The sequence below is a fragment of the Chiroxiphia lanceolata genome, chromosome 7, assembly GCF_009829145.1.
Source record: "Chiroxiphia lanceolata isolate bChiLan1 chromosome 7, bChiLan1.pri, whole genome shotgun sequence".
Taxonomy (NCBI): Eukaryota; Metazoa; Chordata; class Aves; order Passeriformes; family Pipridae; genus Chiroxiphia; species Chiroxiphia lanceolata.
Window position 1 is genome coordinate 33,004,260 of NC_045643.1, and position 27,819 is coordinate 33,032,078.

General features: G+C 38.9%; 1 protein-coding gene across 1 annotated transcript in view; it reads right to left on the minus strand.

The window, feature by feature from the left end:
- Positions 1 to 205: 205 nt before the first annotated feature.
- The window catches only part of TMEM163 (transmembrane protein 163), a 93,722-nt gene continuing 66,108 nt past the window's right edge, over positions 206 to 27,819 (minus strand). The window contains exons 5-8 of the mRNA XM_032692869.1: positions 20,071 to 20,167; positions 5,833 to 5,944; positions 2,297 to 2,438; positions 206 to 1,346 (exon numbers count right to left, since the gene is read on the minus strand). Of these exons, the coding sequence (XP_032548760.1) occupies positions 1,286 to 1,346; positions 2,297 to 2,438; positions 5,833 to 5,944; positions 20,071 to 20,167 (412 nt within the window). The 3' untranslated portion in view covers positions 206 to 1,285. The remainder of the gene's footprint in view (positions 1,347 to 2,296; positions 2,439 to 5,832; positions 5,945 to 20,070; positions 20,168 to 27,819) is intronic.

Genomic DNA, 27,819 nt, shown 5'->3' on the forward strand with positions numbered 1-27,819 from the left:
ACTGATCCGTTCTATTGTGCATCTACTCTAGTTTCTGTAGTCTATTGTTGTGTAGTAGAAATGGGCATTTCTACTTACCGTGGTCTTATTTCAAAATCTACAGCGGACTATCTATTTCTTATTCATCTGTGATAAACAGAAGCAACAATACTGGTTCTCTGTTGTGAAATCCAACCTGGAATATATAGAATAATGAGAAAATGGCTATAGCCAGAGAATCCAGTTTAATAGGCTGCTATACAGGAAGACTTTTTCTATGATACATTCTGGAAATAATTTTCAAATGTTACTTACAGATACTGTATAAAATAGATACCAGTTTTTTATTGATTATACATCAAGATTCTTTGATCATTTAACCTATTAAGTAATATATAAGATGTGTGATGGAAGGTGAGCAACACTTTACAGGACAATCTAAATCTAATAAATAGATCTGTATCTCACCACAAGATTGAGCCACTGCTGTGCCGTCGTCAGACTACAGAACAACCACAACGTCACACACGCTGGTACAGCTGCATATGGTATAATAGGAGATGAAAAATCCCATTCCTTGAGCAGCTCCTCTTCCCTGCATGACTTTTTGGCTTTGGTCTGTACAGTAATACTGTGTGTGCTTGTTTGGTCCATGCAAAGCTATGAACAGTGTCTCGTTAAGAAAAAATAGAATTTAAATTGAAGAGGTATAGTTTCAGTTAATTTGGGATTAAAATGCAGTTTTCTCTCTGATCACAGAAAGGGCTGTGCCTGCTCTTTCTGGGTGTCTATTTCAAGGGGAGGGGGGAAGTAGCTACTTAAGTGTTTTAAGCAACACAGCTCTTGGTGTCCAGACTCTATGGAAGATAGTCTTAGTCGAAGAGGTTAGCAAGGATTGTACTCCTGTTACAGCATGTGTCTGGGAAAATACAGGCCAGGGGGGGAAAAAAAACAAACTCCAAACCTGAAACTGGCACTTCTTTACCCACAGGCTTACCACACCATTAAGAACACTTTCACTCTGGAATATACAACATGGCAGCTGGGTTCAAACTGCAAACTGCATGTTTTCTATTGTCACAGGAATCAATAGCATACTGGAAATAAAAAGACGCTGCTGTTTGGCAGAACTGCAAGCAGTGTGCACATATGCCAGATTTACAGAGAGATTTCCCATTAAAACAAACTTCAACAAAAACAGACCACGGGAAACAAACTGCATATTCAGTAAAATACCATTGGCACCACTTGCCAAAACATAGGATGCTGTAGTTTTACAGTCCTTACAGAGGAGAGGGCGGGACCTTCACTCAAACATCTCGTAGTGGCGCGTTTGCCTCACCCGGGGCACCATGTCGATGAGCAGCCTGCAGGGGAAACACAGAGTGTGGGTGCAGAGACACAGCAGAGCCCTGGGACTGGGGTGTTTGCTCTCTTCACTTATTAATTTACTTTATGAATAAAGAAGAACTCAGATGCAGTAACAGCCTCTACAGTTTTCCGGAACAGTTGGTTTTACACTGGAAATAGTGATTATAGTGACTTATTCAAGAATGGTGTTCCCCATTAAAATGTTAATTTAATTTTCCAAGTTTAAAAAACCCCACACAGCTTCCAGCTGAGAGCTGGCTGCAGCCTGGCCAAGATCTGGTTCCAACTAAGATGCTCCGTCTCCCCCTTTCTCTTAATGGCAGAAAAGGGGATAAAGCACAAAACTCGTGTTAGATTCCATGCAGTCAAGAGAAATTGTGGCAGCAATGAAGCCCATGGCAGAGCTTCATTGATCTTTTATTTTGTTTCTTGTGTCATGAATCAAGAAAACATTTTAAAATTCAAGAGAAACAACATTTGAAACACAACCGGCAACCTTCCATTTGGAAGTTGTATAAGGTAGGGGGCTAGGACAGAAATCAATAGCAAGATCCTTCTTTAAACTTGGGCACCTTTCCTTTAATCCAGACTGTCTTTGGAAAAGCAGTACTTAGAAATGTGCCATAAAAGCAATGGGGACTGATTTTATCCAAGATTTGTGGTTTTATTTTAAATATTTAAAAACTTGTTTTTCCAATTCAGGTATCCAGAAGTCTTCTAAAGTTACTCCAGTTTCTTTTTAAGTCCTGGCTGCTTTCCAGCTGATGTGAGAACACAATCTTTTATAACCATTTCCACACACTCTGCTTTAGCATTGGCAGCTCATCTAGTAAATTCCAGGGACTGATTTCACTGGAGTTATATAAGCCTTTCAGAGCTATGCTACCTCCCACAGACAGCCCATCTGCTGCACACACTGCACTACCTGCTCCCAGGAGATACTCACTTGATTCCATAGGCAGATATTGTAAGTCCAATTAACACTCCTATACTGCCATCCAGGTACCAGACAGAAGAATTGTGTTTAAACACTTCTGCACTAAGAAGGATGGAAAATCCCATTATTCCACCTACAAGAGAGTTGAAACCTAGAAGGGAAAAAAAAGCTAATTAAAGGAAGAACCCAAAGAGCTTATGAAAAGGAAAATAGTTTTTCAAGTAACTTTTCAAAGACCTTCTCTTGAAGCTTTTTACCCCATTCCATATATTTATTTGTGTGTTTGGTACACCAGCTTAGAGCTGTATACATTGCTGAAGACATACAGGAAAATTCTAGTAACATTTTACATTTATGCTTCAGACATATCACAGCAGCTTCTATTATCTTCTATTATTTACAATTTTTATGAACATCCTTTTAGATTCCACTTTCTTTTATTAATCCTTTCTCTTTGTCTCCAAGACTGTCCCTTAAAAATTCTCCCAGAGCTTTTGAAATAATTAATGCCCTTTTTCATTCAACTCCTATTTGGTTGGTTATTGATATGGGTGTTTTATAAGTCACTATATTTATAAGTCACTCCTTTTTTAAACCCAAACTCTTCCTGACTTTTTTTTCCCCCTCAATAATCCAGAAGACATCACTGTCGTCTACAAAAAAAAATGTCACTGATAATGCATTCATTTGGTAGAGCCATATACTATTTAACCTAATTAACAAGTGAAAAATCAAACTTGAAACATTCTATATTGCTTGGTGAGTCAGCTCTAATCAGCTGCTGCTTACAGCACTTACCCAGGTTTTTTCCAATTTCCCATGGCTGCTAACAAAGACATATATGACATTTGTTCCTGAATGTCTCCTTTGATCCAGACCTCTCACCTCCAGTCCTTGCCTATTTATTAATGTATACTGCTAAAGCATGCTGATGAAATATATATAATGTGTATATATATATAAAGAATATATAAAGAATATTAAATATAAATTAATTAACTAGAAATTTAAACTGGTGTTACTTCCCCTGTTCCAGCTTAAGTCAGAATCCATCAGCATGATATGCAAAAGAATAATACATTTTCTTGCCATTATTGGTTAGTGGTTCCAAATGATATAAAAGCTACTTGCAAAGGAAATTATTTTCTCTTCCTGACTGTCATTCAGTCAAATCCTTCTTTGCTGGCATGGCAGGAAATCATGTAATGGCTGGAGGTATTAATGCAGACACTGTTCTGTGCATAAGGACAGCACAGGAAAAAACAGGTGGCTAAATCTGGGTAGGAAACAGGTATCTAAAACCTACAGGAAAGCTGGCTGACATCACCCAACTGTCATGTATCTGCAGTCGTCCTCTGAGATGTTACAAAATTCAAGGCAGGAAATTGCTGTTTTTATTATCCAAGAGGCCAGGCTCTTTTGCTATAAACAAATTGTACAAATAACCTTTTGCCTCATTACATTTAGGCTTGAAAGAGGTACTGTTGTCAAGCCCTACTCTGAAACAAAATTATTCTTAACAAAAATTTTTAATAGAGGTTGACATGTATGAGAGAGAATTTGCTGTTCTGAAAATAAACCTATTTTTCAGGAAGAAAAATGTATGCTCTTGTTACTCAAAACAGTTCGTTGGTCCAGAGCCAGGGATCACAGGAGGTAAATTAGCAGGAAACAGAAAACACTAAAAAAAGATATGCAAGGGAGTGCTAAATCTATCTCAGCTGCTGAATCACATTGTCTCTTCCTGATTGTTATTAAATCAAATATATATGTAAATATGTCTTGTGAAAAAAGATATTTAACCACACAAGGTAAGATCAGCCTCCTACATTTTCTAAAGTAGTCCTGAAGGAGACAAGAGAGATAAAAACCAGACTGAGGTAATTGTACACTTTTCCCCCTTAATTTTTTTAGTCAAAGAATAAGCAATCTCCAGCTCAGAAGCAATATCATTAGCATGAGGATGTAATTATGGGGGAAGCAATTTCTGTGTCATACAGGAGAACAATTCAGAGCTGGAGTTATTTAGGAATTTTCAGCTAATATTTTGTCTGAATAAACTGTTCTGTTTCAAAACTAAGGTACATTCCATTCTAAAGGGGGGGTTAATAATTTGCCTGCCTAGACACAGTTCTGAAATGGTCAATGTGTCCCACTTACACTCTGGCAGGGAAGGAAGTCAGACTCACTGGGCCATGGTTCCCAGGATCCTTTCCAGAAAGCTTTTTGCAGGTTGGAGATATTTTTGTTTCAAAAATGCCTAGGGTGGCAGAGTCCATAGGAAAAAACAAGATCTCTGAACTGCAGGTCTGTTGGGAGAGAATCTCAAATGCAGGGAGGCAGCAGCTCTAGTTGTAACCCCCGCACCACTGTTCTGGTTCCTTTTTTCTTCTTTTATATTTAAAATATAAATGCTCATGAAGAATTTATATAAGTAGGATGATATAAATACTCATAATACATGCTATCACACATCACCAAGGAAAAAATAAAGCATGTTTAACATACTTAAAATAAAGGAATTGTATGTATCCCCAGAGTAAGCTGAAAATTGCATTTTCTTAAAGTGAAATCTTTAGCAGAGTAATTTATGTGCCATTATCTATGAATCATTAACACCCTACCATGTCTGTTTACAGAGTATTTCAAACTACCCTTTGCTGGCAGATACAAACTGGGAGAGGTTCATAGGGTGCTGTGAAACCTCTGCCATCACTGTGGCCTCACTGGTTTGCAGGGCAGATCCCTGGGGCTTTCCGAGGATTCACAAGCTTGAGCCCTGTCAGTAAGAGATATACCTAGACCAAGCTTTAAAACATGCCTTTAAACATAACTTTTAAAACCAGAAAGAGTCAGGTGCTACACACCTGAGCCAGCACAGTGAGGTGTTCAGATAGAGTGGATGAAATTCACCCTGTGCCAAACCACTGCGGAACCAGAGGAGGGCAGGGCAGTGAGCAGGACAGGGCTTTGTTTCACACCTGCCATGTGTCTGTGGTGACAAATTACATCTCTGGGGGTATGTCTGAATGATGGTGGTGACCCCTGCTCAAAGCAGGTGGCATTTCTGCAACAGATTTTCCTTTGTTTAAACTGTCAGGATTATGTTGTTCACCAGGCACAGGCAGAGAGGATAGAGGTGACTTTAACTCTGTAAATTGGTGTCATGTCCCCCTGCTGTAGTGTAACCTCTGACTTATACACACCTACTTTGTTAGCTGCTCTACCCCTAACTCTCTATTAGTAATAGTATTAGTATTAGTAATAGTATTAGTAACTCTCTATTAGTAATTGCTATTACTATCCACACATCCTCTGTTTGGCTTCCACCAAACATACTCATTTCATCTGAAAAATATATGCAAGGGCCTCATGATACCATAGATTGTTCTAGGGTTTTGGGGTGTTTCTTTCCATTTCCCAGTGGCTGCCTTATTCCAATGCACTTTCACAGCTGTCATTGCGCAAGGGTCACTCATATCCTCTGTGTCTACAACATTCCCTGGAAGAGTTTATAAATGCAGCAGGATCAATGTCACACTCACCATCGGTTATCAGTGCTCTGCTTGTAAGGACCTTTCCCAGCATAAATTTGATTACTGCCAAGACAGTGCAAAGGATTCCACTTAAAACAGAGACACTATACAGAAAATCATCCTGGGAAAAAAAAAAAAAAAGAAATGTCATACATTAGTATGTCTTCTGGTCATGCCCCATATATTAAATGATAAATAGTACTAGTTACTGTGCAATTAGTTGTGCCACTTGAGTATACAACCTGAGAAAAAAATTCCTGCATTATGACTTCCATGACAGATGGTGCTTATTTTGCTTATATTGCCAACTGCAATTCCTTTTGCAACCGTAATTATTGACAGTTCCAACCAAAAAAGTTTTGAATTGACCCAACCTCCTCAGAATAGGGAGGTTATATACCTGTGGGGCTGAACACAGACTGCCAAGCCATCTAATGCCTAGTGCCATCAGTATGGGAGTTCCCACAGGCAGGAGGAAGGCTTGAGAATAGAATCCCACTTACCAGACCTTTGTTGATTTTTGGCGTAAGAAATAACCATTTAATATTTTTTCTGATTCTGCACTTGCTTTGGTTTTGTTTGGTTTCCTTCTTCTAAAGTCTGCTCTGAGGTACATCCACAAAACTTTTGATACTGATGTGCAAAGTAAGGCTTAGCTCTTTCTTAAAAAACAAGTTTTCCATGGACTTTCATTTCACAGAATTATCCACGTTGCTTAATTTGCATGTGTAACATGGGCTCCCCAGGCTCCCTTAAGAGAGAGCTGCATGTCTATTTAGGGCAAAGAAGGGTAACTAATTACTGTTTAACACACATTCTCTAAAAGGTTGTCTGGAGGCACCTACCCCTTCCTGATAACTCTTTTGTGTTTGGTTGGGTGGGAGGAAACTCTCCTGAGTGCTGACACACCGCAATAAGGCTCCTAAAGGGAGTCCCTGTGCCTTCTTCCACCTGAGGTGCAAGAGCCCACAGGCTGCAGAAAAACCCAAGCGAGCTCTCAGCCAGCCTGCCATCTAACCACAGAGCTTTGAAATAGATTAATTTATTACTCTTAATAGAAGCTTTAATTTAAGCTGTTGCAACACCAGTACAAATAAAGGAAAGAGCAAGAATATATTTCTTTTGTATCTGCAGGTCTAAGTAGGCCAGTGCCATTGGGACCCTGTTCCTGATTAAAACACCCCGACAAAAATCCCCGCTGATAGCAAATATTGTCATGATGATTCACCATCAGCTCCATCCATTTTCATTATTTTAGCAGCAATTCAAAACCCAAAGAAATCAAAAAATGGTTTTGAAATCAGCTTAGGAAGATGCTGGAAATTAAATTACTGGTATAATGTACTCACATCCCTAAATAAATCATTCAATATATTTTTATACAATTTTGTATGTCATATAATTTTGAAAATCTACTTCATTCACTCTCACTCGTGAGCTCATTCTCTCTAGAGCTGGTACAATATTGAGTATTAAGGCAAAATGCATTGAGGGAAAGAGAGTAAAATAGGAGCTGTGAGAACGCAGAACTGAAGCCCTGGGTAAAGTTAGGATGAAAAGCATTTCTAAAATTATTTTAACAGAACAAATGGAAAATATGCAGCCAATTTTGGAGTGTTAGGGAAAAACTAAAGAAGGACTGGGAATATTTGCTTGCTGTCAGTCTAGCAAGGAAAGTTGGGAGCTTTCAGAAGGTCTGAAATGACAACAAAGCAAAGATTCACAAGTAGACAAGCTTTGCAAAAAAACACTCGAAATTTGAGATCCTTGTCAAAATCATGCCTCTAAATGTTATGCATCTCTCTTAAAAATATGTATTTTCAGTGCCCAAAAACTTAATTTTGATAGCCTGACAAATTCTGATTGGTTTTGAGATTTTAATCTACTCTCATCTAATATTTCACCTAATATTTAATATACAACACATGTATAAGGCCTCAAAATAATCAGCAGAATGCTATGCTCCACTAACATAGTCATCTCCATCCTAGCCTACTGAGCTGGCAGCACAGTGTCATTCCCACACTGCCCTACAGACTGTGAGCTTCCTGTTGATGTGTGAGTTTGGGTTTTACTTGTTTGAGTTTTACATTTGTTACAGTACAAGTGACAAGCAAACTTCCTGGCAATGCTCTCAACAGCACCAAGGCCCCTCACTCGCTAGCAATGAGTGAGGAGTGGCTGACAAGAGCAGTGCAAAGGTGCAGACCTGATGTGCTCCCAGCCATGCACAGGCCAGGGGCTGGTCCCAGCTCTTCACAGGTAACACGTGTTGGGTGCTTGTTCAGCTGAGCCATTGACAGCTCAACGCTGCATTTCTCCTGTGTCTCGCTTGACACAATGACTCATTGCTCTATGACTACATGAGTTCTTTTTTCTGCATCACCCCACAGACCCTCCAAAGACTAAATGATTCCTCCCAGGCATCCCTACCTCTTGTCTTTGCCTTCCTCCTCAGCAAAGCACAAGCTTTGTCATTACACAGACTTGAGCCCTGTGGACCCAGTGGAGGTGACAGGGTAAATTACTTTGCTATCAACAGTTATGTTACTGTCAGCCTTAGGCTGACAAAATGCAGTTTTCCTACACCTGTAAAATTCTTGGGTATGCACTTGCAAACCACTAAGAATTCACATTGATACAGGTGTTCAGAAATCCAGTTATTAATTCAAAATCTTGAAATAGTTATGCCTTATTCCCCATTCTATCATGCCAGGTTTCATCTTCTGTATGGCACATTATTTTGAGCTGGTTCAGTTTTTGTCATAGTGTATCACAAATTTTTTAAGTGAACTCAGTTATTTCTTTTTCCTGAAATCACTAAATTCACAGTATGTAGAAATGTGTCTTTCCATTTGTTCTGCTATACAGTTGTGATCTAAAGGAGTCTAGCCACTCTACTGGAATCCAAGAATGACTTAAATGTGATTTCTGAATGAACTTGTGAATTCCTGAACATGCTTTTTATAGAGAGTACATATTCAGAATCTAGAAATTCTTCATAAGTTTAGAGTTTGTCTTTACTGAATCGCACTAAACAAGCTCATTTTGTTGCTAATACTAATCCAATAACATCTAATAAAGCAGAAGACCTGACAAATTGAAGCTCCTTTGTTATCATAGCGGACACAGAAAGAGAAGAAGTTAGAAAAACTTGCTCTGAATGCAAACACCTCAGCAGTTACATGCTGTAGAACTGTGCCAAAGAGATTTGCAGAAGATGATTTTTTTTTTCCCCATCTCTAAACCCCTAAATCTAACCAGTATCCAAAATCACCGTCTCCAATTTGTGTGCAGCTTTTCGCACGAGCCACAGGGAGGCGGCAGATCCTGCAGGAACTGAGCGCACGCTGCGTGAAGACAAAACAGAAGAGGGAAAAATCTTTTGAACTCACTTTTCTCAGTACTTCCCTGTGTTTTCTGCATGTCTGGGCACCAAAGAGCCGGAAAAAGAAGAGTGAAGCTACTTGGCAGTAACAAGAAGGTTTTGCAGGTGTAACAGATCAGCCCAAACCAGGCGGGCTGGTGCGATGGCCAGCAGCATGAACAGCCTGGCGGCGCATTGCCTGAGCAGGTGAGGGTGGAACAGGAGAGAAACAGCTCAAAGTGCTGCCTTGGCACTTCTCTGATACAATGATCAGAAGCTGGAACTGTTTTAGGACAGCAGGATTCAACAAATTACCTGAGGGAGGGCTGCTGTGGGCTAGGCACCTGGGCTGGAGCTGAGCCCATGGAGGTGGCCAGACAGGACGCACGACTGGCAGACGTCCTCTGCTGCAGTGCTACGAGCTCTGAAGAGTTAAACACGTCATACTGTGGCTGTGAAATGATTCCCATAAAACTAACTCATCCTTTGGAGAAATGAAGGAAAGAAAAGTCATAATGAAGACCTAAATTAATAAAATAAGCCTGGCCATCTGGCACCTTCTCCCTCCGGATCTTCCCAGAGCCCTGCCCTCTCTGTACCCCTTGCCTTCCCATCTGACAGTCATTAGGAGCACGAAGCACATCCAGCCAGACTCATTGTACATGTCCTTGGTATTATTTTAATTAAAGCAGCAGCAAATTGTGACAGATGATAAAACTTAAAATTCTGATCATTTCCATGTGATAAAAGCTTCTCAGTGCAGTAAATAAAGCTCCTTCCTTTTCGATTTCTTTTCATCATATTCCCTCATCACTACTACACTGTACATGACACCTTAATTAAAGGACACATATATCTGATTAGATGGCTTCATATTTAATCCAGCAATGTACATAAAACAAGATGCCCATCCTGGATTGCCTTCTCATTACACAACACCCTAATAGCTACAATGTCTTAAGATTTATTTTATGCAAGATTTTATGCTGTGGTTTTATGCTTGCTTTCCAGAAAGAAACCTTTTCTAGGATGCTCTGTTACCTTTCCTAGGAAAGGAATAATAGAAATCAGCAGGCAGCTTTCCTCCAATTCATCCAAACATTGTCCCCACCAGTGCAGCTGAGAAGAGGTGTGTGACAACAGTTCTGTCCCTGCTTTCAAGGATTTCACCAAAAGCAGCAATAATCTTATGGCTTAAGAAAAAAATTAGTTGATTATGATGGGACTTCTATCTTTTTCTGAGTCTATTGTAGAAAAAAAAACAAAAAACACACACAAAAAAAAACCCCTCACAGGGTTCCTCCATGCTTGGTTTATTAGGTGGAGATATTTTAATCCAATTCCCAGCCTAGTAACTAAGTTTCAGCTGACTTGTGTTCCTAATCTTGTCCTAGAATGTATTTTGCTGATTCTGACCCTAAAACTTAGCCTGGATTTCATATATTATTTCTACCAACTCCCCTCTGCCCACTCTCCTTTAGTCACAGTCCTTTCACTTCCACTTTGGGGATGTAAAAATGTTCTCATTTCCCCTACGTTGTACAGTGTTGAGCCAAAAGATATTCACTGGTATGGGAGGAAGCAGATATATCCAGCGTTCCTCCCCAGTGGACACAACACATAAAATATTATGATTAAAATCTATGTGTGACCCTCCTCTCTGTCCTTCCTCAGTTGCTCATTTTAGTACAATCCCAAAACAAGCTGTTTTGCCCATCTCCAACAGTGCAGTTTTCCTTCCACTCCCCTGCCATCTCCTCAGCTTCCTCTGTGAACCAGCCAAAGGCCTGGTTCTTCCTCACTCCTGCAGGAGTTGGGAATTCTTGTACCACCTTCTTCATGCCAATTTTTCTCTTCCCAGAGAATATGGTGTCTCATGGTGCTTTACCTCTCCTCTGCTGAGCCTCACTCATCCTGGCTGAGGAAGCAGGGACACATTTCTGGAATGACACAGATGCTGTTGGCTGGAGCAAAGTCATGGCTGGCCCAAACTGAGCTGAGTTTGTGTTGTTAAATATTAATTTTGCCCATCTCTGCAACTCACCATCTGTCTCACAGATCCCAACAATGACCCTTCTTCAGTCCAGGTGACCAGTCACCGTCCTCCCCTGTGCCCATCAGGTTCTGCTCCCACCCTGCTCCCCATCTCTACCTTCACATGCTTCCCACTCCCTCCCTCTCCTCCAGGTCCCTTAGCAGCTGTCGTGTCATCTGGGCACACTGGCTGTAGGATCACTAAAAGTCCCTCTGCAGAACATGTTACTTAGTCAAAAAGGACTGGCTTCCCTCTTCTTCCCCTGAAGGATTGTTGCAATACAGACAGTAACAGAGATATTTCTAATACAAACACTTTAAAAAAAAAAAAAGTCCAAATCTCTATCATACTTTCTCCCAAGCAATAAATAGTTTATGCAATCAATCTAAAGGGAGCTCCTGGGAAGCTGGAGGGTCTCTCTCACTGTTGAACTTCAAAAGGAATAGGAGTTTTAATTGCACTCCACTGTCAGAAAACAAACCAACAGCCCAGTCTCTGACTCACACAGGAGACAGTCCCTTCACATGGAGATACAAAGATCTATTATTAGTACAAAAAAAAAATCTTATGAATGTTTAAACTTATTTCTTTGGTGTGACAAAGCAATTCCCAGCACAGAATGTTTTTTCAAGAAACAGATAACAAAGACAGGGTGTGCTGAATGCCCTGGGATGGCACTGAGGCCAGGAGCCAAGGGACTGTGAGCTCCAGAGACCTCTCATAGGCGACCTCAGGACTCCTGCAAAGGGTCTGCGTGAACCTTTAACATCGCTTGTGCTTCCTGTCTTCCCAGGATTCATCCACATTGTTTTAGCAGCAAACGGTTATAAAACATAATTTCAAATAGTATTTGCCCTCTCTCAGCAGAGTCTCCCTAGGGAGACTGACATTTTTCTGATGAGTAGGGAACTGAGAGCAGCAATACATTTCACCTGCCGAGTAGTGAGCGGTCATCAGCTTTTCTTTGTTATCACTCTGAGGTAAAATCTGACAGTAAGGCTTTCCAAAATTCACCTGAACAAAGAGTGAAGTTGTTATGTTTTTCCTAACCCTGGCTTACTCACTAGTTCAAGCATCCACAACATTCCCAGCAACCTGCAAGAAGCACATGTATTTTTGACCAAACTCCAAACTATACAGAACAGATAACAATTGTAAAGCAGGATTCTACCGTATAATTAATGTATGTGGTACTTTGATTTGAAATGGCAAGCAATAAATTATATATAAGAGATTAGAAATGTATAGGGAAGTATGTACAAGGACATATGTGTATGTAATAACAAGTATTTGTTATATTGCTATTGACCTATAATTCAGTTGTTGGCATTGTTAAATGTATTTATACATTTATGATGGGTTTATTTTAAACTATTAAATTAGTAAATAAATTAGAACTCAAAAAGCTACACTGTGCCACCCCTACCTTCTCATTTCAGCTGCAATCAATATCATGATAGTGTAACATATGGCCTAATTTTTCAAGTGGTTTCATTTATAAAAGCATTGGAGGCACCGCATCAGATGGGCTGCATGTCTTTTGTACACAAACTGATTACATTTTTCCTTCTTTGTTCTGCAGGAAATGTCACAAATATGGCATGATGCTTGCTTACTCTTGCAAAAAAGTGTCCTTTGCCATACTAATGAGGACAAATGCCAAGCTGCATTGACATTACATGTGTTATACTATTACCCAGGGAAATGCAAGCAGCAACTGAATAGTAAATGGATATTGATTTACAACCCCAGGTGAAATTAAAACAGCCATTCTCAGTGTGGCTGGGTTGGGCTTTTTGAACCTTCTTTAAGGAACAAGGAAAGGTCTACAGATTCTTTGTGGCAATAGTAAAATAAAGCACATCATTCACACTTAACTTATATTTGTACTATCGAAGAATATCTAGTAATGGCATGATGAGGGTAAAGGGGCAAATAATAAAGGTTTTTTGATCATGGAGATGACAAGCACTAACAATAGCAAATGCAGACACAAAACTATGCTCAAAACCTGTGCTCAATTTGAGTTTGAGACTCCATTCTCAATGTATTAGCAAAATGTCAAAAAATCACTAAAATTTACATAGAAATCCAAGTGTGATGTCATCAGGAGTGTGAATATCACTATTCCTCCTCATTCGTAGTGAAATGTGTGTGTACCAAATCCTCAGGGACAGCATTGGCTGTGGATACAGCTCTCTGTAACATCAATAAAGGAATGGTAATTCCTTTCCCTAGTGGGAATTATCTTATTACGGACAACACGGGTTGGAGAACAAATGCTGCAAGTAACAATAGGGGAAATATCCTGAATCTAGGAGAAAGCAAACCTTATTAAATTGAGTCAACAAGAAGTGATTCTATTTTGGGTTCAACACTCAACATTGTCGGGAAAAAAAATCTTAAATTACGCGATCTGAGAAATATTCATTTAAAATTAACTGGAAGGGTAAACAGAATGAAGGGCTTCTATTCCAATGTCAAATACTGATTAGCTTTGTAAGTCAGGTGTATTGAACAACAGCTGAAATTATCAGAAATTTCAATTCCAAACACTTCAGAAAGAAGAGCAGCTGGCCTACTTATTTTAGCACTTATTCCAGCAAGTGTAATAGGAATAAAGGAAAAAAGAGAGAGACAGGGAGGAGGGGAAAAAAAAAAAAGACAAAGATCTGATCAGTGAAAAATATTTCCTTAGGGATCAATGATAAGAAACTGAAACAACTGCAGCATGTTGAAGCAGACCCTTAAAGAACAAAGATTCCCAGCTACATAAAAAATAGGGCAAGAACACAGAAAGGAGTGGAATTTGTAACTGTAAGGTTCCCACATATTATTAACACATCTCTCCCTCCTGCAAAAAATTTGTTTTCTTTGGATTTTGTGATCTTTCCAATTTTTTTTGAGTTTTCCAGGTGTACAATAGCACGTCCACAGCTACTCTCATTACAAACATGCACATAATGTTTGGGCAGATCCACTCTACAGCACATGCAGAGAAAGTCTAGGACAGTGCCACTTAAAAGTTCTGGGAATGGTTGGGGGCACTGTATGGACTCTATACAGCACATATACCCCTACTTTCTACAAGAAATCTTACTCAAATACCTCAGCATCCCAGTGATAGGGTAAAAATAGGAGAGAAACAGCAAGATTTCCTTCAAAACCAACATGTTCCAAGACAAGTGGAAAATATCATCACATCTCTAAATTCACAAAACAAGAAAGCTTTAATTAAAAATATTTTCAGGCAAGTGAGAATGGAGGCCACAGCTTGATAAAGTGACTTGCATGTATGTGTTGATGTAGGGCAGAAACTGCCTCTACATACACACCCACACACAAATTGCCATCAGAGGATAATGAAGCTTCTCTATGAATTCAAGCAGAGGTTACTTAAAAGACAAATCCCCTCTGGAATTGACATGAAAACTTTATTCTCATCATTTACTCCTCTGCCCAAGAACCAGAGACTCATAATTCATATTTTTAATGCTCACAAAAAGTAATGTACAAATCATCAAAGATGTAGGAGAAAAAAAAATCCATTCCACTTCTCACTGAATATTTTCAATATTGCCAGTTTCCAGACTTTTTGGACAAATAGATCTCTTTAGTTCCAATGTTACTCCTCTATCTACCTTATCATCAACCCTGTAAATTAACTCATTTAAAAACATAAACAATTCTATGGATCATTGTTGGAGAACGCTGCTCTACATCACAAATACTGAAAAGACCTGGACAAGGGGGTTTATTTTAAACCCTGAGGATTAATATATATATCTCAATTACTTGAAAACGAACTTTCCCCCATGACAGTAAGAAATGCATAATTAATACAAATACAGAGTTATATAGTAAGTGTGTAATTAATTCTCTCACCAACTCTCCTGACACAGAATGCCAGTTTTCAGGGCAGTCTTCTTTTTAATCATAATATAAATATAAATTCTGTGCACAGGGAAAACCATAAGTTTATCTAATAATGACAATTTCTGAACTTGCTGTTAACTGCAGGAGATGAAATCTACAGTCAAAGTTCTCTAAAAATATCAATTCAATGCTCAACAGTAATTTGCAAAAATGAACATATTGCAAAAATCCCTGGTGACCCCTATACTTTGAATTCTGTGGGCTCTTCAGGCTTCCTCATGTAAAATGGAGATAAAACTAAAAAGAAAGGTATGAAGAAAGTAAATGAAGACCAAAGATGGGCCTGACCCAGTATGGCCACAGTTGCTGTTGCTTAGAGAAAACACACACACTCCCAGGAGTCAAACACTTGTCATTAGACTTACCCAAGGTCTTTTACATTAGTTAATCTATCTGGTCATTTGTATCCTGCCCTACAGGCTGTATCATAGGCCCTGCCATATCAAACAAGGAAACCAAAAGGAGAAATACACCATTTCTGTGTTTCCTAAGGCTTTGAAGCATTCAAAAGAATTACAAAAAACATTGCCTGTGCTGAAAGCTTGTGTTGTGACATAACGCTACCTATTGTTTATTTTTACTTAACACAGAGGAAGAGGTAAAACAAACACAGAGCAGAAATGAAAGGCAGGAGCAGCACTGAGAAATGCAGAAAGTCAGGAGCTCTAATTGTCCTCTCGTCTCTGCCAGTGCAGATCATGAGTATTGTCATTCACAGGGTTTCAGCAAAATTACATTCAGTGTGGGATAAAAGAGAATTCAAATATGTGACTGGAAAATGTCTGACTGAGCCGAACCTGTGGACATTTAAGACCCTTCCAGGATGAGGTAGTCGAGCTGGAAATGTCATTAGTGTGTAAACCTGTCATTCTCTTCTTGGTTCTCTGAATTCTGCTGAGGATCACCAGACCTGTAGCAGAAATCACCATGTGAAATGACAACAATACTGAAGACTCATGTTTCTAAATGCCCACATAAGTTCAAAACATCTGGAAGAGTATTTCAAATTATTTCTTAGTAATGTGATTTTTATATTCTTTCTTGTTGCTAGTATTTTCATGAAAGCAACCCTTCCAAGATCCAGTTTAAGGACAACAGAATCTCTGCATTAAAGAATTCCTAAATTCTTTCCAAGAAAATATCTTTTTTGCTACATGTGTATTAATAACCAACAGATACAAAACTGATGTATCTCATACACAACAAGAAATACAGCGAGCTTCCTCTAATTATTCAGAAGTCACTGACAATGCTTTTAGGGTTTTAATCATAGTTACTTCCAATTAGCAAGCAGATACTTAATTGGTCAGTCTGTTTAATTGCTTAAATTAAACTTGACCATATCATACTATTTTCTCCAAAACTTAGTCAAATTAAAATGAACTCAGAGAAATTATGACAAAGTTGCTGAAGTTTACCACAAATTAAGATATAAAAAGGGACTTTATAGTTTTGAGAATGATGCAGTTAGTCATGTTGCTCTGTATTATTATCATTAGGTTAATCTTTACTCCCCCACAAACAGAGCAATGCATTCCAAACCAGCTCCATCTGCAAGGCTGACAGTACTAGCTTTGTGTTCAGCATCTGAACACCATTTTCCAGTTGGGTTTTAGCCACATTATCTCCCTTGAAGTTGAAGTCACACAGCTAAAATTTCACAGGATCCTTTACAAAGTACCCACATCTTCAATGACCTTCGCTTCACCAAAGAGCAATAAGGATGTAAATTGTACCCAAAAAATCACGCGACTATGACTCATATGTGAAGGTTTTGTTGAAGTATACATCCTTTTAATATAGTGCAGAACTTTTCCCCCTAGTTTTATACCAGTTTGGAACACCAGTGGAGTTACACTACCTTGCTCACACCACAGGGATACCTCCCTGGTCTTCAGAATAGCACGCTAATATGGATTCCCAGTGACACAGAAATCACCATCAGAAAATATCTCAGGTCACTATTTTGATGCAGAACTGGTTACTTCCCTGCTAAGCAAAATTAGCAGAAAACACTGCTCTACTATTTATCCACATATGTCCATACATTAAAGCTAAATTACACGGTAAGGTATTACAGAAATGAATATTATTAGCCGTTAGCTCCATCAGTGGTCCAAGAGACAGAAGACAGCACCCTGGATAAAGGAGTAGAGACAGAAACTTCTCCCCCTTACTGATTTATTTTGAGTAGATTTCCACTCTGCTCAGATGTTAATGATACTGCCTGGGCAGCTGCAGATTAACTGGGAATACACTCAATAAACAAAGCCCCAAACAACTGGGAAGAATGATCATTTCTGCTGAGACACTGAGCAACTAAGGGAGCAATGTGCAACCAGAAAATCAGCATCAGGTTCATGCACAGCCAGAGCAACTGGAAAGGTTTCTATGGGACAACACCCTTTTCCCCCAACAATTTTTAATGTTGGCAACCCTCAGGCATTTTACCCCACTGGCCGTGACTTGCATCAGTGATGCTGTTCTCTCAGCCTTCCCATTTTTCAATGTTATTCTTAGTTTACACAGAGTTGTTTCACCTGTCACACAACCCCTCCTGAATCAGTTTCCTGCAGTGAGATATACTGAAAGATTTTGAATTTAAATTCCTTGCTATGTTATTTAAGAGACATTGAACAATAGTACCACTGTTTTTCATCCCATGCTCCAACCTACTTTCCAAGCAAAATTGCAATTGTATGAAAAACCTTTAAGTGTGTTCATGTGGCTTTTATCCTACACGAGTCATCCAAAGTCTGTGCCTGGCCAGATACATCTTTCAAACTGCTGATAGCACTTGAGTGCCTAAATGAGTGAACACAATCACAGGAACAGAATTATCTATCAGTGTCCTGAAACAGTTTCAAATGGAAGCAGTATCCACCCTAACTTTTTCGACACAGATTTAGCACACCAAACTGAATCCAAGGCAGTTTGTGACAAAAAGGGATCTGTACAAATCATTCTTACAGGACACTGAAAATGCAATGGGATGTTCTTTTCAGGGATATCCTTCTGTAGTTCTGATTATGTGGTTTTTACCTACTGTAACTTTTTTAATTTAAAAAATTAAAAATGAGGATGTAGAATATCCCTGAAAATCACAGAAAATGTTTATAATACAAATAGGAGACATTTCTTCCCTGTATGAAATGGAGCCCTAAACTGTAGACAGAACCTGTAATGATGGAAAAGTGAGATATAGATGACACAACTTTTAAATTTTTGTTCTAAATGTTGTTTTAAATGTTTTGTTTTGTTGGAATTCTTAGGGCGTTTGCTTATAATGAAGCAGACTGAGACATCCAAATTAATCTGATCCATGCTACCATAAATTCACCAAATTGGTGTTTTAATTATCATTGCAGCCTCCCTTTTCCCTTTTGCTTCCCTGAGTCAGCACTATATATTACATTTTCTCACTAAACAGGAGTTAAACTATAGCCAGATGCACCGTTTGGGTACAGACAAGTTAAGAAGTTGTCCTTTACCTGGTCATCACAGTAGGGTCTCCCCTCACCCCGACCTGCCTCTCCTTCAGCCTCACTGGCACGATGGCACCCATACCCACTCCCTAACCCAGTTCTGTCAAAGTGTTTGGATTGAGTTTGAGAACTGCTTACTGGAAGTGTTCAAGCTAACCCAGATCATTTTGACAGAACCAGGCTGGTGAACTACATGTGCTGTTGTCCTGGCAAAGCTGAGGAGGAAGTAAATCATGAAGACTGGAGAAGATGGAAAGTCAAATGCAACGAGAACATGAATCAGCTGCAGTCAAACAATGCATTGGGCTCCGATTCATGATGTGTAACTCATCTTTGCCCAAATTTCACTAAACTACTGAAAATAAGTTTCTGTAATTGCCCGGCTTCCTGGAAATTTCCATGAGAGCACAGGAACCACTAGGTCATCTGCCCTGCTAACAGAGGGTAAAAAGATGGAATTCCATTTTGGCTTTTTTTTTTTTTCCAGCTCTGCCTCCAACTCCTGGTTGAAAGGAAGGAGTTTAGGTTTCTGTTTAGTGCCATGTTGAGAATGGCACTTGGCAAGGTGACCCTAGATGCCAAAGACTGAACACATAACTGGACCAAACTTCATGAGAGCTGAATACAAAAGCTCCAAGTCGTCTACAACAACTGAACTGAAGCCTCATTTTGTTTAAGCACATTAGGAAGAATCTTGTGGGAGTGGAACCATTGCCAGGTGGCTTTCCCAGGGAGCAGCTGGTTTGGATGAGCAGAGCTCAGAGAAGTTAATACCCAGTACTGAAAGGAAGCAAGCAGGACAGGACAGAGCAGAGCTGAGAGGAAGACCACTGGGGAGAGCTGCTCTACAGGCCAGGTACGGGCTGGCTTTCACAATGAAAAGAAAGCAGAGAGCAGGAGAAAAGCCCTTTGTGATGCTCCATGGTGAGCCAGTCAAAAAGCCAGCTCTTTGATCCAGCATGCTCCCCTCACCTGTTTCATTCGTGCTACTTGTACATGGCTCTGGAATTGGAGGCAAGAGCTGGAAAACAAAAAAATGAAATCCAAAAATACATTTTTTCCACACTGAAAATAGAATACTGAAGCCATTGGAGTAGTAAACCATTCTTCTCATAAAATTCTACTGCATTCATTAAGCACAGAGATGCCTCCTCTGTAAGTGAACTCTTACAGTCCCATGTAAAAAGCTTTAAGTGAGAAAGATTTGGGGTTAAGCCTATAAAAACTCATAAAGATTAGACTCCCTCACATAAGGAAAAAATACTGCTTGAATCCTAGGATCAGTATGTGCAGCTAGGCAAGAAATGCACCTGCTAGAGCTTTGCAGAGTTCAGTGGGACTGCTGAAAGGAGACACAGGTATTTCTCAGTCTCACTGACAGGGCAGGGAATAAAGAACATTTGAAGGAACAGGAATCACCTTACCACTTCTGGAAGCACCTTCTTCGCAAGATCGTGGATGGCTTTGATCACAATACATATAGATGACAGGAGGAATATGACACCCAAAATAACACAAGCTCTGGGGAAAAAATAGACAAAAATAAATAGAAATGTTAAGAAGGTATTTGAAGCTGCCAACTCTCCCACTGTTGAGGGTAACAGAATATTAATAATAAAAAAATGTCTTAAGGAGCTAAAAATAGAGACTTAAATTAAAGAACAGAATGAAATGTCCAGTTCCTCTCCAGTTCTTAAAACCTGGATTATGTATGAGAAGACAGGGCATACCAGATGATGTTTCTGGGCATACCAGATGATGTTTCTTTCTCTCTGATATTTCAGAGAGAAAGACCTGCCACTTCTGCTCCTCATGATTTATCACAGAGTCCTCTAGAGATCTGTTTATCTTTGTTTGTTTGTTTTGCTAGGATCTCCCATTAGAAATAATCAAGGGAGCTTCATTCTCTTTACCAAACCAGGACAGATGTTTGGTAAATCTGGTCAGTAGCACAACAGAACCTGAAACATCTGTTTCCTTCCCAAATCTCCAAGAAAAAAATGTTTTAAGTGCAGATATTAAAAAAAAAAAAGTGCCTCCCTTTGTAGGCTGTCCAAGAGGCTCCCAATACCAAATCAAGGAGCAGTTTTATCATATTAGGTCCTGCGCAGAATTAGACTCCCTCCTCCTGCTCTGCAGAGCTTACCACCCATTCTTACAAAAAAGGCAAACAAATGCTGAATGAAGTAACAGAGAATATTTTGCAGAGAATAATGAAGTTTGGGGTAGGTCAGACACACTTAGACTTACTTACAAAGTACATAATGCATAACCAGAACTTCACAGTAAAAAAGAAAACCCTTGCTTTTGTTCAAATATACAGACTAATACTACTCTGAGATGGTGTTCCTTTTGCTGTGAAATACTACATATAAGGCTTTGATTTCCTCTACACCAACAATTATAATGTTTCTATTACAGTGTTGCTATATCTGTAACTCCATTTTACTAGCAGTTCTTTGCATAAAAATCTATTACAATAGATATACAGTAAGAGCAATTTTAACATTTAAAGCATGAAATAGTGAAGAAATGATATCTATATGTACATTTTTTTTCTCCAAAAGCTGTATTTCTTTTGTTGTTCATCTGTTGGTAGCTGCCTGGTAGCTCAGGTAGCTGATGCTATAGTTATTCCCGTAGCAGAGTACTATTTTCACCAGCTCAGCCATCAGGGCCATGTGGGAGTTGGCAGCACATGCCATGTTCACAACAATCTCCATCCCAAGGCTGGAGTGGAACTGGCACTGCCCTGCCTGGCTCAGAGGATGAAGCAGCAGTGGCACAGGTGAGGAGCTGGTCATTTTACCCCCCAACACAAGTGACACTAAATCATGCTGTGGACAATCCACACAATCCTACAGACAACTTCTCAGTTAAGGGGCTGCCCTTCTCCAGAGGAGTACAGACAACATAGAGGCTCACACCCTTCCCAGGAACAGAGTGGTACTGCCGGTGAGGTAGTCATCTCAGATAGGAAAACTCTGCTACAACTATTTCAAGGTTGATGTTTAACACCATTGTACTAACTTGTAACACAATCCTCATTCTTGTTAAACATAACATGTTGTAAAAGGCAGGTAGAAAAGGCTTGAGACAGTCTGCTGACCCCAGAGTCCTTCCCCTGGGCTCAAACACAGAACAGAAATCTGGCCCACAGTCTGTGACAGAGGAAGAAACTCACGGAATGGATTCTCTGCAATCCCGCAGCGAGAGGCAATCATTAAATGTTCATACAGATGAGACAAAAGTCCATCTCCCAAAAAGAATGACTAAAATAAAATATTAGTGGGATTTCCATTTTCTATTGCACACTTGTGAGCAGGTCCCTGTTCTGCAATAGATTCTTTTAAGAGGTTTGTAGCTTCACTCTATCTGAACACGGAGAGAGACCTGTTTGTGTAACACTACAGAGACCTGTCTGGAGCCTCTTGACCTGTTTTTGTTAAACTCCAAACTTCTCAGCATTATCTTTATACATTACTTCTGTAATATTTAGCACTGCCATAACAGAAGAAGCTTATATTGCACAATCGTTCGCAACAGATTTTGTTGTGATTACGGTTTTATTTATTTATTTATTTATTTAATGTAAAGAATCATATACTAAAGGTTCTGCTCATTTACCTGGGACAAATGCAAGTGTGAAGTGTCTTAGAACTGGTCCACAAAAGCTGGCTGACTTGCCTAAGGCCATTTGCTGAGCCAGTGACAGGTTGACATAAGATACCTATACTTCCTGTGAGAATATGCTGACATTTTTGTCTGAAAGCAACTCTGAAAGACAAGGTATTCTATCACTCCCAGCAGGCTTAAACCCACACAGCCAGAAACCTGTGAGCTGGAAAGTATGGATTACACTACCTCATGGCAGTATGTGTCGTTTAATGCCAAGGGTATGGGAAAGAGAAGACAGAAAAGCACCATCACCTTCCCTTAACTTACCTTTTCTTCTCTGCATACTTCTGGGAAAGACAGGCAAACATTCCCTAAGGGGAATGCCACCGGCTGGATTCAGTTCTGACATAAACTGGAGAGTTTGGAGTTATCTCTGTAAAGTCTCCAATCACTCAAGCCTAACAGCAAATATTTTGCATCTTTGCCTATGACAGCAGATACACAAAGACTTTAGCAACCTTGATCTGCTGCTCTTATTCTCAAGATCAGTTTTACTCTGGCTAAAGAATTTCTATACACCTACTTAACCAGAAATAGCTCAAGTAAAAAGAAGACAAGCAAGATGATAATAACAAAGACAAGGTTATTAATAGCAGACAGAAATGCACTCTTAGGTTTGAATCAGCATTCAGTCATCATATTTAGCAAGCCTAGCTTCCCCTTTATATGCTGGCTTTTGGAATCCAGAGCCATGAAAAATTCATGAGTAATGGCATAGTACTTTAAGTGCAAAAGTACATGTTTCTTGTCTTCTTGAGTGTCTCAATTTATCTGCAAAACCACTAGAACACAACATTGCATAGCGTCTTCTTTCAATCTTACTTGCAAGAAAAAAAATAATTTCTAACTCCAAATCATACAAAATTCAACTAAAAATTTACAAAATAAGAAACCTCCAAAAATTAGTCTGAATGACTGTAGTACATAATAAACAAATTGCAACTGGTTATTGTAAGTTTGCTCTACTTTCACGGTATTGGACCGCAAAATTTTTAATGCAAGCCTCCTAACTTCCATCTGCTGACAATTACTGCTGCGTAACTAAATAGTGTTTCCAACTGCACACAAAGGGTGTTAGTGCCAAGGTGGTTGGCAAATCCAATTTCATTAATAACATTCAATTAAATTAGATGAGCCAACTGCCATTCCTAAACAGGTTCAAGTCAACTAGAAGTACCCATAAAAATTAATGAGAGAGGAGTTATACAGTGAGGTTTGACTGATTTTAAAGATATTCCCTGACTTGTAATCGCCGTGGTGTAGAAAATGCTCCTCAGTCTCCAGGTTCTCCATGATGACTGTCAGCATTTCAGACACTCTGGAGTAGCTGGGGCTCCACCTAATGCCCTCATATTCCAGAATACTGGTATCTTCTTGCTAAGACATGAGGAGGGTACTTCTTTCAGCAACCCAACAAAATGGACAGATCTCCAGGCATCCTATGCCACCTGTACCCCTTACACCTCCAGCACCTGTTGAAGATCCTGTACTTATTTTACACCCGTTTCTGCCTGAGTTAGTGTAAGAGCTTCCCACTAAATATTTACTAAATCATTACAGTTATAATTGATCTATAATGCAAAATAATTGATTGCTACAGGTTTGACAGGCAGCAGGAAAGACCTAATGAAGAAAGCTTGAATCTGAATTCTCCCTCAGTTCTATGTAATATATTACTTCTAAAAAGAAAAATGAATGGAGAGAGTTTGGTCAAAACATTTTAAAACATGATGGAAACACATTATTTGATTTTCAGAAGAAATGAGCTTTCTGGAATCTTTCAGAATGCAGTATATTTTAAAGAATAATAGACTAATTCAGAAACAAAAAGGTGAGGGCATCTCTCTGATGTCCAGGCAACAATCAACTTTTAAGTCAACTAAAATTCAAATTTCCAAATTTTTTTTTATTAGAGCAATGGCACTTGGAAGGCAAGAGTTATTAAAATTACATCATTACATTGTCAGTGAAGAGAATTCAATATTACAAATTTAACAGTGAAACTACCACATCTTCTTTAGTTTGCTGGGTGTCAGTAGCAGATCATGATGTGCCAAAGATACTTCTTGATGTGTTTTTGATATGGTATTTCTATCTGAAAATCCGTGAGATAATATGAAGTACAATTCATTGTATTAAAAATTAACTCATCAATTTTGTCGACTTTTCAGTATCACTTTGTCACAGATGAAACACACTTAAATTGGTTGTACTGCAGCCTCAGGCATTGTGAATGAAATTATTTACACTCTCAAAACTGTCAAAAACTTTATACAGCTTTTGAGCTTTGGTTGCTGCCAGTTCACTCCTAGAGGAATTCAGATGTGTATAAATTCTAAAAACTAAAGTTTGGTTCTGGGTGTGCTACATCCTGGAAATTTCCAAGACATTCTTCTGAAAGCAGTATTACAACCCACAAACAACTCATTTATATTTATACAACCCTATAAATATCCATTTTGTATTACATCAGTCTTGGATATTTGCACTCACATCAATCAAAACAAGATCAATGTAGCTGCATTACATGACATACAGCTGCCACCTCATCTCTTCCATAACATATTCGCTGTATGGAGCTCTAATAAACATAATTCTTCATTTTGATGACAAATTCTCACAACTCATAACTAAACCAGAAAAGGAAATCAATCACTGTGAGCACCTGATGGTCTTTCCCTTAATCAAAAATTTGTCACTTTGCATAAGTTAATGGCTTTTCAGCAGGTAGCTATAAAAAGTACTGAGATTCAGGGATTTCCACCTCCACAAACTGTCAATTTTCAAGCTGCTATTAGTAAGTTAACTTTTTTTTCCCTCTTTTTATCACAGAATTAATTTCCTGAGGAGAGTATGTCAAATTATTCAATTCATTTGCATCTAGCAGATGGAGCAAAACAGCCTTATAATTCATGGATTTAGCCTTAATTCTATCTTATATTTTGCAATTAATTGTTATGATTCCCTACAGGGAGTAATAAGACTAAAATTCTGTAATATTTTCATCATAGAAATAAAGATTCATCTCACTCAGATTTCTATGGTGATTAATCTTCAATGTAATGAAGGAATTTTACCTTTAGCATGGCTCTTGCCAAGCACTAAATACCCTTTACATGAATTGGCCCTTCCAGCCAAAAAGACTGCTCTTCCATGTAAGCAGCAATCAGCTTGAAGTGAGACTGCAGATTTAGATTCTCAGCTACTTGTTTTGTAGCATTTTATAAAAAAACCCCTATATATATAATAGTAGTGAAATTACAAATACATGCTGAGTAACAAGCTCTGCTATATACTACCTCAAAAAATATCTGGGGTGAGCTACATAAGGGTGATTGGTAACAGAGTTTTCCTCATATCAACCGACTGCTTTAAAATACCAGTGCAAGAGGTTTCCCTTCTTAATTATTCTCCTCCTGTCTTTGTGGCAAATGGAATACAGCACCACAACACCAACGCCAGTTTGTAATGAAGCTCTTGGTAATTACTCCTCTCAAGTCAATCTGCCCTCACATGCAGCAAAGGTGCTGCAACAGAATTAAGAATTCAGAAAAGATTAGTGATGTATGTGAATGCAATCTGCAAAAATGTGTTAACTTTCTCTTAGCAGCTCATGGAGACAGTTGTTTTGGTGCAGTGAGGAGGGAAAAAGGCCTCATGCACTTGGTAGTTTGTCTGTTACATCCTGGACCTTATTTTACCACCACACTTTAAGTTCATTGAAATAGTCCCTGAAACGTGATGACATCATGTGGAATAAAATAAGTTTGTCAGTAGCAGTCTAATTACTTCCCACTTTTGTTAACATATGGTACAACTAAAATGCAATATTAGAAGCCTAATCTTCTTGTCAAATACTGGGCTATCCTCCCACCATTTTTATTCACTGCAGTATCTCAGACTACTTACCCTTTTTTGATTAGATGAGTTATTTGGGTTTTTACTACTTTTACCAATATGAAGAGGTTTACAGAATAATAGAACAGCCCAGGCTGGAAGGGACCTCCAAAAATCATCAGGTCCAGCCTTTCAAGGAAAAGGGAGCCTAGATGAGATTCTCTAGCACCCTGTCCAGTTACATCTACCACGTCCATGGGGAGGTTGTTCGAGTGACTGACTGATCTCACTGTGGAAAATTCTTTCTTGTATCAAGATTTCTTACCTTATTCACTGAAAACATTTTAATAACTTCAGCTGAGCTACAGAAGTAAACATGACAGAGAGAACTGAGAAAAAAATCATTATATAAACCACTAGCATTTGTCTTAATATTCTTCAGGTAGAAACTCTATTGTCACATTTGCAAAGCTGCCATCTAAACATGCTTCAGTTCCTCATCCAATTCTCTGGCAGCCACAATACTATAAAGAAAAGACAATACTTCTAATTGCTACATAGATTCTTATTACCCTACTAGAACCAGTTTACTCTATTTTAATTCTGTGTTTCTGTGATTGTTAAGAATCTTACCATGATATATCTTCCTAAGAGAAATGGGGTTTCCACTCTGGAAATAGTGGAACAGTTTCCCAGAGAGGTTGTGGACTCTCCATCCCTGGAATTTCTCAAGACCTGAGTGGGTAAAGTTCTGAGTAACCTCTTCTGATCTCACAGCTGACTCTGCTCTGGGTAAGAGTCTGCACTAGAGACCTCCTGAGGGCCTCTGCAACCTGGATTATCCTGTGATCCTATTAATTTTTATTCACAAAATCTTTAACTCTGTATGTTCTGTCAAGATCTTTCAGCACTAATGGCTCCTAATGGCCCACGGAAAAGGAAATGCTAAAATCTCTACAGGCTGTTTTCACCACTGGAGTGAAGAGATAATGTTAAAAATATTACTTTGCGGGGTACTGTAACTTCACATTAAAATGAGCTGCAGGCCACTGAGAGCAATATGAGCTCTAAACCCAGGAGTAATGTGAGCTTTTTCAGCAAAGCTGAGCAAATCAGTTTTATGATGGATATGGGATTTAATCTCTGAATAAACCCACTAAGGAAACCTCTAGAGTTTAAGAAAAAAAATTAAATTATAAAAGTAATTATTTTAATAAAAACTGTAAAAGTGCTAATTCCTGTTTCCCTATGATTAGAATAGATTTTAGTATTAGTGAGTGGCAGAATGAATCTTATGTATGGAATCATTCAGTGAAAGTCATATGGTGTAACACGGAAGGCAGTTCCTCAAGAGGTTTTTGCTGACAGAAGTTAGGAAAATATTTTGAACATTCTTCACTTTATAATTCTGTATCTCTCTATACCTTTTTATGAAGTGTCTTCCGTGTCTAGTCACATGACAGGAACCCTCTTGTATCTCTTTGCCTCACTGATACTCTTGTTTTCATTCTTTCTTCCCATACCCAAATACAAATTACATTCTATGAATGCTCCTTCATCAGTCACTTGGAGCTTGCAATAACCTGCACCACATTTCTTCTATAGGAGAGGCTGTCAGCCTGTTTAAACAAAGCTAGGCCTGTTTTCATTTAATATTT